General features: G+C 36.6%; 1 protein-coding gene across 1 annotated transcript in view; it reads right to left on the bottom strand.

The window, feature by feature from the left end:
* Window positions 1-16001, bottom strand: part of RALGPS1 (Ral GEF with PH domain and SH3 binding motif 1) — a 127778-nt gene that overhangs the window by 104434 nt on the left and 7343 nt on the right. Inside the window, exons 3-5 of the mRNA XM_009280099.1 lie at window positions 10873-10971; window positions 6486-6612; window positions 3269-3376 (exon numbers count right to left, since the gene is read on the bottom strand). Of these exons, the coding sequence (XP_009278374.1) occupies window positions 3269-3376; window positions 6486-6542 (165 nt within the window). The 5' untranslated portion in view covers window positions 6543-6612; window positions 10873-10971. The remainder of the gene's footprint in view (window positions 1-3268; window positions 3377-6485; window positions 6613-10872; window positions 10972-16001) is intronic.

The raw sequence follows: 16001 nt of genomic DNA, 5'->3' as shown, positions 1-16001 counted from the left end.
TAATACAAAGAGCTAACAATCATGTATTTACATCTGCCCTTTAGTAACCACAAACCACATGGTCACATTTTCTCCATAGATCAGAACTGAATTCGGCCTCCCCTGTCCAGGCTGACAGACCACGAGCAGAAACTCCACCATCCTGAGTGGCAACATACTATATTCTCTTACATTTACCAGCTGTAACTAAGTGAAGATTTTCAGTACCTGCAGCAGTCTAAGAGGAAAAACCTGTGTTTGAGAGTCTTACTGCCTGGGCCCTTTATTGACGTAACAGAAATGGCAGAAGAATTACTTGCCTTTCACACAGAAAGCAGCATACATTTTACATTCACTGGGTTGAAAGGCAATAAAGCATTATGATGTGTTAATTAGTTATGATTGGAATATGCTTTAAAGGGGTCATACACAGATTTTCAGTCACTGATGAGTATGTCCTGATACAACATTGTAATGTTGTTTCAAAGCCAATGATTTTGAAAAAAAGCATTTATAGAACATTTTTAGCATCTGAGTGATAAGATACTTGAATTGCTTCAGAGATTGAATGACATCATATATTTGGAAGTTATGTAAATTATGTTTAACCAATAGGTACTTCAATTATACTGTGAGTGTATAAACCTACAGAGCTTTGAACTTTGTAATTTACACGATTTAATGTGTAAAAGAGTGTCAAAGAACCCTTCTTTGGATCTTTCCCCAGCAAAGCTTCTCTGTTGGCCATTTTGTTACGCTCAAACCCAAAATAGCAAAAACTTGCTAATCCCCTCTCAAAGCGCTTGTTTGATTCCACCAATTAAGAACGATAACTATCTATTTAAATATAGTTTTAATAAGGTTTCTACTATTAGTATGATTCCTCAGACAGGAGCCTAGAAAAGTTAGAGGCCCATAAAATTTGACAGACATGAAACAAAATTCCTTCCATAAATGGTTAATTTACACTAACTTAACATAATATAAAAGCAAGAGATAAGTCAAAGGTTTTGCCACAAAGCCCTAGCCAAACACTCTTAGCAGCACTCAATTTTGAGATTTATACTTCTGAGTAATGTTTGGGTATTTACAAACTCAGATGTCATTAAGATCTCGCTCCTCTCCTAGAAAAACTGCAATTGCAAATGCCTGTTTGCAACTTCTTGACTGTCTCCTAATAAGATGAACAGCAGAGGCTCCAAAAAGCTGACTATAAGCCATATTATGTGACATTAATAAAGAAGTTTTCAGTGAGAATTAGTAATCTTTTCAACAAGACACGGGTTCAATCAAAATCACCAAAAAGATTAAAACAAAGTTCAGTAGTATTGACAAGCTGCTGGTCTTTTCGTTATATATGTGATTACCACCAGGGAATTTCTCCTCTGCAGCTTCTAAATTTTAAAAAGGAACAAAACACACTAAATTTGGAAGTGACCTTAACTTGGCTCCATTCCCTTTCTCTGAATATCTATATTCAATATAGCAATCCCATCTTCTATAGATTTCTGCCCTGATGTCCAGTAACCAAATTGTACTAACTTCAGTAAACCCAGACCTGCGGTTCTTTTCATTCTCCCCAACTGAACTGTTTCAAGTTAACTGAAACAGACTACCACGGTCTTGAGTAACAAGAAACGGTATGTAAAATTTACTGGTTGCTATTATTTACTGAAAAAAGAAATTATCTGCTTCTCTGGATGGAACAGAAGCAGTAATTACTTGAGCTGTTAATAAAAAAAAGAGGATCAGCATAAACCAATGAAAAGGTTTTAATGTGTCACAAGAAGAATAGCTACTCTAGCTAAGAAGGCCTTGGCGTTAAAAGTTTGTGTGACCGTATTAAAATCAACATTAACGAACAAGCCAACCCCAAACAAACAGCCCTACCACTAGGGGTTACATATGATCTTTTTCAAGCCTCGCTGCCAGTCCTACAGACACACATTTCAATTTTTGGTTTCTTTGTGGGTTGGTGGGGTTTTTGTTTGTTTGTTTTGTTGATGGTTATGGGTGGAACTGGAGAGAGAAAACCAGCTTACAGAAGTTTGGAATTCAGAGTTAAAAGATATGTCACAATGATATAAGGGGGGGGGTGTGCCCACGTGCACGTGTTTTTAAAGTGTACCATTAAATCAAGACCCTCATCAACAAGCTTCCGTCTCAAACCAACAGCAGTAGGAACTATGAACATAATAGAAAACTGATGAGTTGTAAGTTACAAGCAACCTTGACTTGATCATTTTATAAATACAGTTCTGAGATCACCACAAATTCATTTTTGCTGGTGTAGACTACACACTATGTTCTGTGATGTCTTTGGACTTAATATTTGGTCTCCTCTGATGAAATCAGACATCTCTATTTTTGTGTGATTTTACAGGCCTGCCTAAATTGTAATGCTGTTCATTTCTGGAGGTAGTCCTTGGCCATGAATCATCTGAACTTGGATGAATAGGAGCAAAAGCATCAGGCCATTTTTTAACTGAGTTGATGCAGATTTGCCAACCAAGTATTTTTATATTTCTACCTAACAACAGCTCTCATCTGTATACTCTGTATTACTCTTAAAAAAGACTCATCAGAATTTGTTCCAAAGTGACAAACTTATAGGAATAATGTAGGCATATCTCCAGGACTTTTTTGTTAACGGCTATTAAACGATCTTACGCCAAATGAGGGAAACAACATTTTGATGCCCAGAATATTAATGAAAACATTGAACTAGGTTCAATAGCTTTCATCCTCACTCCTTCCTGCTCCCCAGCAAGTTAACATAAATTGAAAACAAGGGACCAAGCACAAGAACTGTACTGGACTTTTGCCAAAACTGCAGTTCTGCTTTCAGTTTAGTACAAAAACTTGTTATTAAGGAATGCAAATTGTTTCCTCTATACAAGCTTCTTTCCTGCTTTTAAGAAACTGATTTTTCTGAGAAACTGGTGTTTCAGCAGAAAAGATGAGTATTTGTGGTTTCAATTAAAAAAAATGAATCAGACTGTAGATAACTAACATCTTTAAACCTATGCTAGGGTCTTCTAAAACACTACAAAATTCAAATGGCTTTATACAGAAAAACGAATATGCTGTGTCAGGTTAGTACTGAATGATTAAAACCCAAGACACGTTTATTTTGTTAAAGTTTATATAATCAGAAGTTTGTTTTCAAGGACATTGGAAGTTCATTTAAAAGATTTTATTTTAAGAAAAAAGTTTTATGTATTTTTTAATATCCTGCAAGCCCTGAATATTATACAAGCTTAAATGCAAAAATAACATTTCTACTTACAGCAAACTCCTCAGGAGTTACTTTCAACACATCAAATACAACTGCATCGTAGCTTTTATTGGCATAATCTGAACTTCGCCCTTCCAGAGAATCTGAGCTGCTACTACCCTACAAAGAAAAAATAGTAGGCTTATCTGCAGAATGATGAATTTCATGTCAAATTCAGAAAATAAATACGTGTAAAAATATTAAGAAATGACAAGAAAATGTATGAACTTCAAAAAGCTTCAGACACTGAATTATAAAATTTAGTTTAGCATGGTTCATGAATGTTTCCAACTAACTTTATGCTGCAAAAACTATAGTGACATACAATTTTAGCTCTATGAAATTCCCAGCTTTAGAAAGCCATTTTTAAAATCATAGACTAGATAAGGGAGTTGTCACATAAAGGAAACATGTTGAGATTTTGAAGATTCATATTCAATGGGAATTTTTTAATTAAATATGCAAGGTAAAGAATGGGTAGATCCAAATCATGCTGCTCTATCCATAACATTATAAAAAAGGAAAAACTGACATGTCCTGAAATTTAACCCAATGTTAGCTCCAGGGTACTATAGGATAGTACTGCGTCTTGCCTTAAAAATTGGTGCCTTGCCTTCCTTTTGAAGTTTCTGTCCTTGGGCTCAGATGTAGGGACTTGTGGCTCATTTTCCTTTCTTCAGGAATAATGTGATTTAATAATAATAATAGCATTATTTTTCTATTTCTTATCTTAAAACTTAAAACTTACGTGCAATAAAAATATATGCACGTAAAATCTTAAGCCCTTACCTCACTGAGGTTATTTGTTTGCTAGAAGAACATTGTTGTCAAAACAAGGTGTTCTGGCATCTTAACTAACTGTGGCATGTAATTCTCACTTAAAACTGTCTTGGTAGCAAAGAACTAGCCGATTCCCCCCCCCCCCCCCCCCGAGTATGTGGGGAACTACTGATTGGGAAGCCTGAGATTTGTACTGGACAAACCCAAGAAGAGAATAAAGGAGAATTAGTAGAAACACAGATAGGTATGCTATATCAGGAAATTTCCAAGTTAGTATTTAGAAAGAGAAGCACTGCCTCAGTATATACAGACACTTGGGTAAAGGAACATGATTAATACGTTCTTGTTGGGCTTCCAAAAGATTTTTGACATGGTTCCTCACTCCAAAGACATTAAGGAAACTATGCAGCGCTAGCATAGAGACTATCCTTGCAATGATAAATAATTAGTTACAAGACAGTAGTTACAAGCACTGAGAATATGTGAATCAGCAGAGAATTATGCATGGATAAGTGATGATGATTATATATTCAACAACCTGGAAAAGACAGTGAACAATGAGGTGACAATTTGTTGATGATTATGGATCTTAATTTTATTTATTCAATGTGGTAAAACAAAAAACAAAACCTGGCAATGAAAAACTGAAAAGGGACTTCACAAGATTTGGTAAGTCTGGAAAAGGAAAAGAGAAAATATATAAACAGAGTATGAATATGCTTCTTTATAAATCCATGGTGCACCTAAGCTTGGAATACATATGCAGTATTAGTCTCCATCTTAAAAGGGATATCAAAGAACTGGAAAAGTTTCAGAACAAGGCAACAAGGATGATCACAGGTATGGAATGGCTTCTTTACAAAGAAAGACTGGCCATGCTAGAAATCTTCAACCTGGAAAAGAGGCAGTGGGTTGTGGAGAGGAAGTACAATAACAAACAACGTAAGCAAGAGGAAAGATAGGAATGGTCTCTCTTTGCTTCATCTAACACCAGGAGAAGGGGTTAACAGTTAAAATCAGAGATGGATTTTAAATGAGTAAGGGGATACAGATCTTCACACAGCATACAGTTAAGCTGAAAAACAGCTTGTTATGGGATTCTGTACAAACTAAAAGATTACACAGATTCAAACAGGGGACTAGGTAAATTTATGGAAGACAAATACACTGAGAGATCACAAACAGGACCTTCCCCTCAGGAAGTCCCTGGGCTGCAAACAGCTGTGGCCAGGAGATGTTTCCTGTGCTTGCACTGCTCTTGTGCCCTTCTTCAGGCACTTGCTGTTGGCCACTATCAGAGGCAGAATAATGGATTAGAAGAATCTTTGGTTTGACCCTGGAGACTTCTTATGCTCTGATCTATGACAGATATTTCTGTTCTGAGAAAACAATGTGCGAAAGTCTTTTTTTTTTTAATTATTTTGAAGAGGAATTTCAAAATTGTGTGTTCACATACACAATTCAAGATGTCCCCCATCTTGAGAGAATGAAAAACTATTTTTGTTAGTCTGAGGGCATTTATACTATGTTTGAGAAAATGACCTTCTGCAGGGCACAGCTGTATTATGTATTTTTGTTTTGTTCTAAGGTTTTTAAAGATCAGCTCAAAGCTGATTTGTTTCATGAAAATCAGGACAACAGCTTTGAAAGGATCAAGTTGTGTGTGCAAAAGGCACCACTACAATGGAAAAACTTGCTTCACACAGCTCTTCAGCTGTCTTAAGAGATGAAGAAGTAGAATTTTTCGACCAGGGAACAATTTAATCAAAATGTTACCTTTTTTAAAAGCAAAAAGTACCTCCAATCATACATTTAAAACATGTGCTTTACTGGGCAAGCTTTACTGTAGCTGATTTCTAATATTTCATCATAATATTATGTGAAAGTAAAAAACCAGAAAAACTCAGTAGGGTAACTAATTCCCAAGCAGTCCTCAGTTGGCTGTCCTGGACCTACAAACACAGGTTGTTAGCTGTGCACAGCAGCTCAACACAGAACTAGGTAGTTTTTGGAAATAGCATGACAGAGCTGCCTGGTCTCCAAAGGATACAAAGGGTTAAAATGAACAAAGTCTCACAGAGCACTTTCTTACTAGTAGACTAGTAAATGCCAAAAAAGATTCAACTGGAATATTTCTGACTGGCTCCATTCAGATGGTACATTACATTGCTCTTAACTCATTAATAATAAACAGCTGCTGTGAGTTACAGGTCAAAAATGCCATTTAGAACTAATCTAAATGAGTAATCATCATCAACAACAATAAAAAAAATAGGTTGTGAACACTCAGAGCTATGAAGTGTTCTAAAATTACTCTGTTGTCAAATAGTACACAGTTCGTAAGAAAAAGGACTGACATGACTGGTAGTGGAAAGGGCTTCTGTGAAAGTTGAAAGAAGCCAAAATTTCCATTTTAATACAGGAGCTAACAAAAAACAAGGAACTGTACCTCTGGAGTGGCGGAGGTGACCATCACACTGGCCATGAGGTCATTCCTTTTATACATGCTCTCCCCAAGACACAGGAAGTTTCAGCTCATCCAGCACTGGTGAGACAACATGATGAATACAGAATTCCTGCAAAGTAAATGTATTCGTGCATATAAATAAATAAAATTAAAAACCCCCAAACACAACAATACAAGAGATTTCATTGTTCTTTCTCAGAGAAAAGAACTTCAGGAACAAGATGATCTTAGGAGCTAGATTCTCTTTTCTTTTTCGGATACCATCTTGTGAAAGAGTATAACTGAATATCACTAAAGCCATGCCAAGTCCTTACCCCTACTTCCAACCAACTCAAGAAATGTAGGGGGGGGGGACCCACCACCAAAAAAAAAAGGGGGGGGGGGGGGGAGTGTATTATTTGTCATTTATGTTGAATTAGGTTCTATATGAAGTCCATGCTAGGCAGTATTCATCTAATTAGGCAGGTTACCTTAAGATATTTTAAAATAAAAAATCCAAGCTATTAACTGACTGAAAAAGCGATGCTTCCTCACCTTTCCCTGCTCGTCACTTGAATTAGTCTCATAACTGGTGATTTAAGTCCCACTGTATCTTTCTAATGCGCAAATCCTATTTGCAGCTGCTTAGGCCTCCACTAATATCTATAGAGACAGGTGTGCCTGAAAGCATTTTATGTCAGGCCCCAAAGAACAGAAGTTTTCCAGAGAAAAGAACCGGACAACATCATCCTTCTTAGTTGGAAGGATGAACCTCAAGGATTTCGGCTAATCCAGCAACAGCACTGTCTGAAGTGAGACTTTTTCCAAACTGGATTAAGCAGACAGATGCAGTTCCAAATTGGCTTAGGACTTCACATATGTAATATACCTTAAGCTTCCTCCAGAAACAAAAAGACTGGACTGCAAAAAACCTGGGTATGTGGTACCATGAAGAAGCTGCCTCTACCCACTTAGATCAAATAATCCATTCCAGAAATACGAAGTGTTTAATGAAAACTAAAAAAAAAAAAAAACCCCCAAAACAAAAACCACCACAAAAAACCCCACCACAAACCCAAAACCCAAAAAAACACCAAACCACTGATCACAACAGTAATACTCATATCAAAAAGAACCATCAATCTTGAAATAAAGCACAAATAATTACAAGACAGCATATTCCTGAGTATTGAACAAAGGTAAGTATTAAGTATTTATAAATATTTATCTCCCTGATATCAGGAAATCAGATTTCATCTTCTTGGATAGATGTTAATTATTATACACTAAAGGATATGCACCATATGGACATAGGTGGATATATACTTCCACAAATCTAATTAAGTTGCATCTCATTCAGAAAAAATAGAATTTGTATGTAAATAGGCACAACTAAAGTGAGAAGAACTGACATGATTATAGACTCAATTCAAATAGCAAGGGTACTCATAAAAGAACTACACACACATTTTTAAATAAAATCACTTACCCAAATGACAACAACAGATACTTCCAGGCACAAAAACATTCCTTATGGTCAAAATTTTATGTAAGGGGAACTGAAGGGAATCCTAAGCAATTTTATTTTCAAATCTACACAGCAAAGAAAAATTTGACCAAGAGATCAGCTAATTCAGAAAATCGCTCAGAAGGCTTTTTCACGTCATTTAAAAAATTGTCACCAATGGATATGTCTGGTCTCTCTCCCCCTCACACTGGGCCTCTGATTACTGCTGCAAAACTTAAGAATTAATTCATTGTTCCTATAGAAGATACTGTTTGGAGACAAGCATTCTCTGTTTTTATCTGAAATGAAGTAAAAGCCAGAACCAAAATTCAAATTCTACTCTCAAACATAGCAAAAACAGCCTTCACACAGATACTGTATTTGGTGCATTTTGGGCATCCAAACTACCTCCTAGCTTAACAGGTTAAAGCTGCCCTTTCATTAATGGTCCAACAACAATTAGCACAATGACACAGTACCTGCCAAAGTCCTTCAGTCAAACGTTCAACATAACACATTATGCTCTTATCTTAATCACTGAAAATTTTGTCAGCTGATACATCATAGTGATGTATTTGAAGTTTATGTTCATTGAATCATGAATTAGAGTCCACATAATCTCAAATCTAAGACTACCCTTACATCGTAAACAATCTTATAGGAATACATTAACAGATTCTTAGGACTACAATGAAATGGCTGATGAAGTGAACAAGGGGACAGCCGTGGATGTTTACAAGCCTTACTGAAGTTACAGTGTTCAACATGATCCATTGCTAACATTCTTTATAGAGAAGGTCTTAGTACAGGATCTGCCTCTCACTTTGTCAGGTAAGCGATGCTTTGCAAGATTCAGATCCGAGAATCCAAACGGAACCTTAAGTGAAAGCTTGTTAAGATGGGCATAAAAAAAACCTAACACAGTTCAGACCTGGAGGATCGTGCAGAAGAGACTGCTGAATCCAAACACCTGTCTCAAAAGAAAGAAGAACTTTCCCTCCCAAATTAAATAATCAGTATTATGCCCATGGGGTGAAAACTAAACTACCTGACTATTTCTAATTATTAAACCTAAATCGGCTGCTAGGGACAGGTTAAAATACAGACACCATATAGCCCTATTTCACTGTGCGAAGAACTGGCAATGTTGCAGAAAGTTTACACACACTTCAGGCATGCTGCTAGCAGACAGCTAGCAAAAATTTTTCAGATCCAGCATGCACATACATACTAAGAACAGAACTATTCGTGTATGTCTCTGCGTGTGTATAAGCATGTGCACACACAAAAACCAAGAACTGTTTACAGAATTACCAAGTCAGCTCAAGCTCTGATTCACTTTAAATCGAGAAAACGAACAGCATGGCCATTTCATCATTCCCCACAGCACACACAGAGGAACCCCATGGCAACCACTGCCACAGACTCCTGTACATGTACTCTTTTAGCAAAATCTGCAGTTGCTCAAATATGCAACTAGGGATACTGCCACATCCCCCTTTGCATTCTCACCCTTTCCTGCAACACACTGATCACACAGACATGAAAATGCTGGAAAAGCAAGCAGCTGAAAATAAAAATAACCTCTTATTTTACTTCCTTGAAGACGATGAGGTCTTCCCCCACCTGTCATCCCTACAAGACAAACAACAACTCTCCCCATGATCTCATGGGCATGCATGAAACAAATCAATAACTGTGTTTCAAATAATCTCCTCAGTTAAATTAGTCAAAAACCAATTTCCTTGTGTCCTGATAAAATTAACTCATATTTTGAGCACTAACAGACTGCAAAGTATTTCTAGGTCTGGAGTTGCTCCTGTTAATAGTCCTTAGAGATACTGTAGTGGAAAGCAATTTTCATCATGTAATTTCTTTAAAACGTGGCATTTAAATCAAGGCCACAAAAATATTCTTGTCTCCTCCTTCTCCGCCTTTCTGACTAGGCTTTCCAGTGTGCGGGGGCTCAAATATGCTCTGAAAGGGGAAAGAAAAATCCCATATGTGATCTTGTATCCTGTCCAAGCTCGGTTTTACTCCAAGTTTTAACGTTCACTAAACCAAAAAGAGACAAAAATGCTTTAATATCTGAAACCAAAAGCACTAACATACTTTTGCCTTTCAACATTCAGTACATAGAAAAAGCTTGCAAGGTTAGATACTTTCATTCTAAAAAGGACCAAAATAGATTCCCCCTCCCCCAAAATGTTTCAAATACAACACAAGCATTAAAAATGCACTGTTTTTTCCTATGTGCATAGGTTTCTCCAAGATTCACATTTCCTATGAAAAAATACTTCTCTATACACCCATTTGTTTTGCTGTCTTGAGGAAACTCATAGGGAGCAATTATCCTTTTAAGTCAAATCCAAGGAAGAGTTTTTATTCTTATAAAATCACCTGGCAATTTGAAGTATTTCCACACCTGCTATCACAAAAGGTATTACTCTGCAAATTAAGTAACACTGGAGCTACTACTATGCCTACTGTAACAAAAGGCTGTCAGACTACATATGGAAAGATATTAAAAATAATTAATATAAAAGCTGTTCCCCCATACTTGCAATATATCATTCCAACAAGATTAAAAAGAAATTTTTTTAAATTCTGAAAACGATCAGGGGTCCAATAAGTTGGCAATAAAAGGTAAAAAGTCACTAAAATGATGTATAATCTCTTTTTACAGCTTTTGCTTCTTAAAAATTCTTTCAGCTTGCTCAGGTTAATCATTAAAATGATGCATTATACACAGAGTGCTAAAAAAAAAACCACAAAGAAAACACCTTATCTGTTTGTACGGAAGGTTCACAGGTACATTGCAGTAGATTTCATTCATAGATTGCCAGAAGCAAAGTGGATAAATCAGGATGCAAACATACATACCACCAGAGGCTGTCTGTTCTTCTTTGCCAACTTAACAAACCCATTTAGATATGTAGTTCTCTCTGAAGCAAAAATGAAGACAGTGCAAGAACAACTAAACTGGAAAAAACAAACAAAAAAAACACCACCATCAAAACCAAGCACAAAAATAACCCCTATAGCCATTATTTTACCAGCATTTGTTAAATTTTGTCATCTATGGCACAGAAGTGACATTCTCTGAAAGCAGAAATGCAAATTTTACATTTCTGTTACTAATATACATGTAATCCAGTTACAATGACCATAAGTTCATTCTCATTACTAGTTATCCAACTCACAAGAAAGTCACTGAAAGACTCAAGCACAGATACCACCTCTGGCCAAGGAAGTCCCTGTGCCCTGATTTCTGAATGCTAGCAGAGCAATCTGGGGAAGTTACTCACTATTCACACTGCTCTCAGCAAATATGAGAATAACCATGTAAGCAACCACTGATGACCATTGTTCTTATTGATTTTCCTGTCGGAGGAAAAAATATTGAGCTAGACAAGCTTTTGATCAGACCTGGTATGGCCATTCTGGGGTCCAAAAGTTAACTGCCTTAGCTGATTTCAAACCCCATTTACTTACTACTTTCATTAGTTCATATGGGTTTCCTATGTCATGAGCTAACAGCTGCAGCATGCTTTTAGGAAAACGTATTTCGGTATTCTACCAAAAGATAACTCCTTTCTTAAGCTTAAATCAGCTGCACAACTGGTTTAGTAAAGACAATTAAAGTGCACTAGGGCCCTGTTTGGGCACTGATAAACTTGGTTGGAACCAACAGAAGTTACCAGTTGGGTTTGTTGGGGTTTTGTTTTGTTTTTTAAAATAAATTTAGTATAGAATAGTTCCAGTTGGAAGGGACCTACAATCATCATCTAGTCCAACTACCTGACCACTTCATGGATGACCAAAAGTTAAAGCATGGTATTAAGGGCATTATCCAAATGCCTCAAACACTGACAGGCTTGGGGCATCGACCACCTCTCTAGGAAGTCTGTTCCAGTGTTTGACCACCCTCTCGGTAAAGAAATGTTTCCTAATATCTAGTCTGAACCTCCCTTGACTCAACGTTGGAACCATTCCCACACATCCCATCCCTGGATACCAGGGAAAAAGAGAGCAGCACCTCCGTCTCCACATCCTCTCCTCAGGAAGCTGTAGAGAGCAATGAGGTCGCCCCTCAGCCTCCTTTTCTCCAAGCTAGACAAACACAGAGTCCTCAGCCATTCCTCAGAGGACATGCCTTCCAGAATTTGGTATCAAACATCAGAATGGTTAGCTGCCATCGACCAAGATAAGGGAATGAAGAATACTGAAAGAATCTTGCTTTCTACCTCCAGCAAGATTAACAATATACTATTCCACTTCATTGACAATTGCCACAACCTAAGGACACATTTACAATAGACCATATAGAGCTCCATATTCAATTCTGAACTGTTTTTCATCATTGCACTCATTTTCCTTTCTTCATTCCAAAACTGTTCTTCCAGATGTTCACCATTACAATGTTTCTTTCCTTGATGAACCACGAACAAAGTCATATTCAGATGCTGTGGGCGTAGAGTACAAACAAGAATATGTTAGCACAGTTAACATACTGGAAGAGGAAAATGGGACTGTATTACGAAAACAGGATGAAACAATGTGGTTGTACTTGTGCCCCTGTGCTTGCATTCAGCCACCGATGTGAAAAACTTGTATCACCATCTACATCACATCCAGCTTCAGCCCAGAGGCTCCTAAGAGGGAGGAAAAAAGTCCCATCTTTGTGTTATTGCTAAATAAAGAGAAAAAGGCAATTAGCTCAAGGTATCTAAAAACATGTGTTGCTTGTTCTCCGTATCTAGATGTTTAAATACCTTTTTTCCCCCTGCCAAGTTTATTTTGTTTAGTATCATCATTTTAATATTAAAAACAGAAAAAAAGTAAATTTTCAAAATCCTTCTGAGTCTGAGCAATTTACAGCTGTTTTGTCATTGCAGTGACAGAGCAAGCCAGTCTGGAAGGATTTCTAGAAGAGAATTTCTTTAAAACTTTCAAAGAAGCAGCTGCTGAGTGCCATGTGGATACTTGCTAACCTAGAAAAAAGTTAATGCACAAACCTCAGAACCATTGAGTAACACTGGTGTAAAACCATTTTATTCCTGACTGATGGCATCCCTCCCAAAAGTTTAGTACATTCAAACACCACATCATATCTTCACTTTCCTGAGTGCCCCTGTCCAGTCAAGTATCACCTCTCAAACCCCATTTCTCATCCCCTCACACGATTCCTGCAAAGTGGAGAGGAAAAGGACCACATCTCCTATAGTAAAGGCAGAAATGATCCACATGAACCCCAATTCCTTCAGAAAATAGCAATCTTTTGCATGCCATTCTGAGCCCTTTCATGACATACAATGCATGCACAAACGCACATATGAGACTGGACAGTTGAGTTGTCTAAATAGTCACAATGCTTTATATGAAGAAGCTCTTTTCATTTCAAAAGTCCTTTTGAAATGATTCAACATTAGACCTCGGTGGCCATTTTGTACAACATGAAAAGTTCAAGTATTCAAAAGCCTGGATTTAAATAATAATTGCCTGCTAACAGTTTAATAAGAAAAAAGCAATTAGGCTATAGAAAATTAAAAAGCCATTACATTTATATGACTAAAGATCCTCCTAAGCAAAAACTGTCTTGTGTATTTTCAGTATCCGTTTCACCGCAAAGTCCCTAATATATTTAATTATGTTTTAGGCAACAGTACCACCTATAGATAAAATATGCCATGAACAACTTAGTAGTTTCATGCACATTCTTTTCTGAGAAACTTCTTACTATAGTTAATGAATAATAATGAAAATGTAATGGAAATAATGTTTATAATTTAGTACATAAATCCCCATATTGGGCTGTGACAAGACCCAATGATGATACACCTTTTGAAAGGAAACAGCACGCCAAAGTTTAGTGCAGCAACTTGTATCTGTTACTGTTATGCTACCAACACAAATACAGAAGTTGAGCAGAACTAGCAAAGTAAGTGTGTCCCAGATTCAGGATCACTAGACCTGTCAATCTTCAATAGATTGAAATAGGATTTTAACCAAAACCACTATAAACATTATTAAGGGTCTGTGGAATGTGTTAACCCCACTGATTTAGTTGACCAAAAACTGCAATCACTGAAGTAAATCAATATTCAATAACATGCATCGTTCCTGAGCAAACAGGCTGAAAAACTGATTCTTGCAGCACCTCCCAATAGCTGCCAATGAATCAAATCTAACTCATGAAAAAGCAGATTCAAAGTTGATTTCTCTTACTAAAATTGTCTCAACTCTCCTACTTCCACCCCTCTAGTGCATGTACGCTCAAGTGAGTTCTATCATGAGGAGAGAAGCAGCTGCTGTGATGAGTTTAAGAAACAGCTTCAGAATCCAGGTCCCAAACTCTTTGCATTTTATGAATACACAATTGATTTGAATTATACCTAACAGTAGGTTAAAAACAACATCTGAAGCTCAGGTCATGCTCTTATGATACGCTCTACTTGACTAGTCACATGTTAGACTAGACTGCCACAGATTCCTTTGTCATAGCCATGTTGCCCTACAACAGTCCCAGTCCTGGATTTTCAAAATAACTTACTGTCATAGGGCAACCTGGATGCAAAGAAATCTGTGGCAAATGCTACACCAAAAAGGTAAGCTGACATTCTACAAGTTGAATAAAAATAAGGTCTTATTATTTTTCAAAATTATAATGAACGCAAAGTCCCCGTCTTATAGTTTAAGAGCTGTACGTGTAATCTCATAACGAAAAGGCTCTTCATAATGCTCCTAAACTGTCAAAATTTATTTCAAAATTATTAAAAATCTCACAGGAAGAGCAGGAGGCTGACAATGCAGGTTTGAATGTGCGATGCTATTTTTACCCTGATTATGCCCCATATCTTTACTATATCCACTGATAATTGAGTTTACTCTAATGACCGTTTATTATATTTACAAGTTAACTATTAAGTGTTCTCTTCTCCTCTCTCCATCCTGCTATCTCTACCATCATTAATGCGTCAAAAAGTAAAGTAATGATATGACCACCTTTAGAGGTCCCTTCCAACCCAAACTATTCTATGATTCTATGATATGATCAACACTACTTATATAAGCAAAAAAAAAATCATAAAGTGACATTCTACTACGAAGGATCTCAGGCTGCATACCTAAACAAATTAAGACAAGAAATACAGTGCAACAGTGTACATTTCTAATAATTAGAAACTGTTTGAAGAACTTTGCATAGACTGTGGAATTTTATCCGTGTCTGGAAATCTTTACATCAAGGTTGAATTTTTTTAGATAAAAATGCAAAATAACCCCCTACAACAAGACTGAGTGAGAATTCGAGGAAATTTTATGACATACAGTATAGAAGACACCAGTGATTATCGCCAGAGTCCTCTCTTGTTTTCATGATCTAGATATCATATCAACAAAAGCTTTAATACTGAAAATCACTGTCTTGAGCAACAGAAACTACTAAGAATAGTATGCAACTACACTTGGCAAGTTCCACCAGCATGGACAAAATGAAATCGTCACTGCAAAGCCCAGACTCTGTAGTAAACATCCGTAAGAAAAGTGGGAACCAGTAAACAGTTTGTTAATTTGTCATACAAACATGGATTTGCTGGGAAATGGCAAGGTGACTTAAGCTCTCCTTTAGCTTGACTGATGTGACACTCCCATATCACAGTATTGCAGATACTCCTCCCCAAGCTAGATAAAAGCTGCATCATGGTAAGTTATCAGCATCTGGAATGTATTTTCTGCTTCTGCAAACCAAGCTTTCCATTTTCATTGTGAAACTGGCAAAAATGCCTCTCAACTAAAGTAGTAATTTCTAGTCAAACATTGCATTCTGATTTAAATTTCTCATCAAATCCAGTTGAATTTTCATATTTAGTCCCAGCCTCAAGATTAGAAGACACCCTGCCTGTCACACTAAACATCATTAACATATTTTGAAATAGTATATAAATATGTTATATATTTTTTTATATATATATATAAACTTTTATATATATATTAAAACTAAATATATAATA

This window comes from Aptenodytes forsteri, unplaced genomic scaffold (assembly GCF_000699145.1).
Source record: "Aptenodytes forsteri isolate BGI_AS27 unplaced genomic scaffold, ASM69914v1 Scaffold163, whole genome shotgun sequence".
Taxonomy (NCBI): Eukaryota; Metazoa; Chordata; class Aves; order Sphenisciformes; family Spheniscidae; genus Aptenodytes; species Aptenodytes forsteri.
This window is presented reverse-complemented; position numbering and strand designations above follow the sequence as displayed.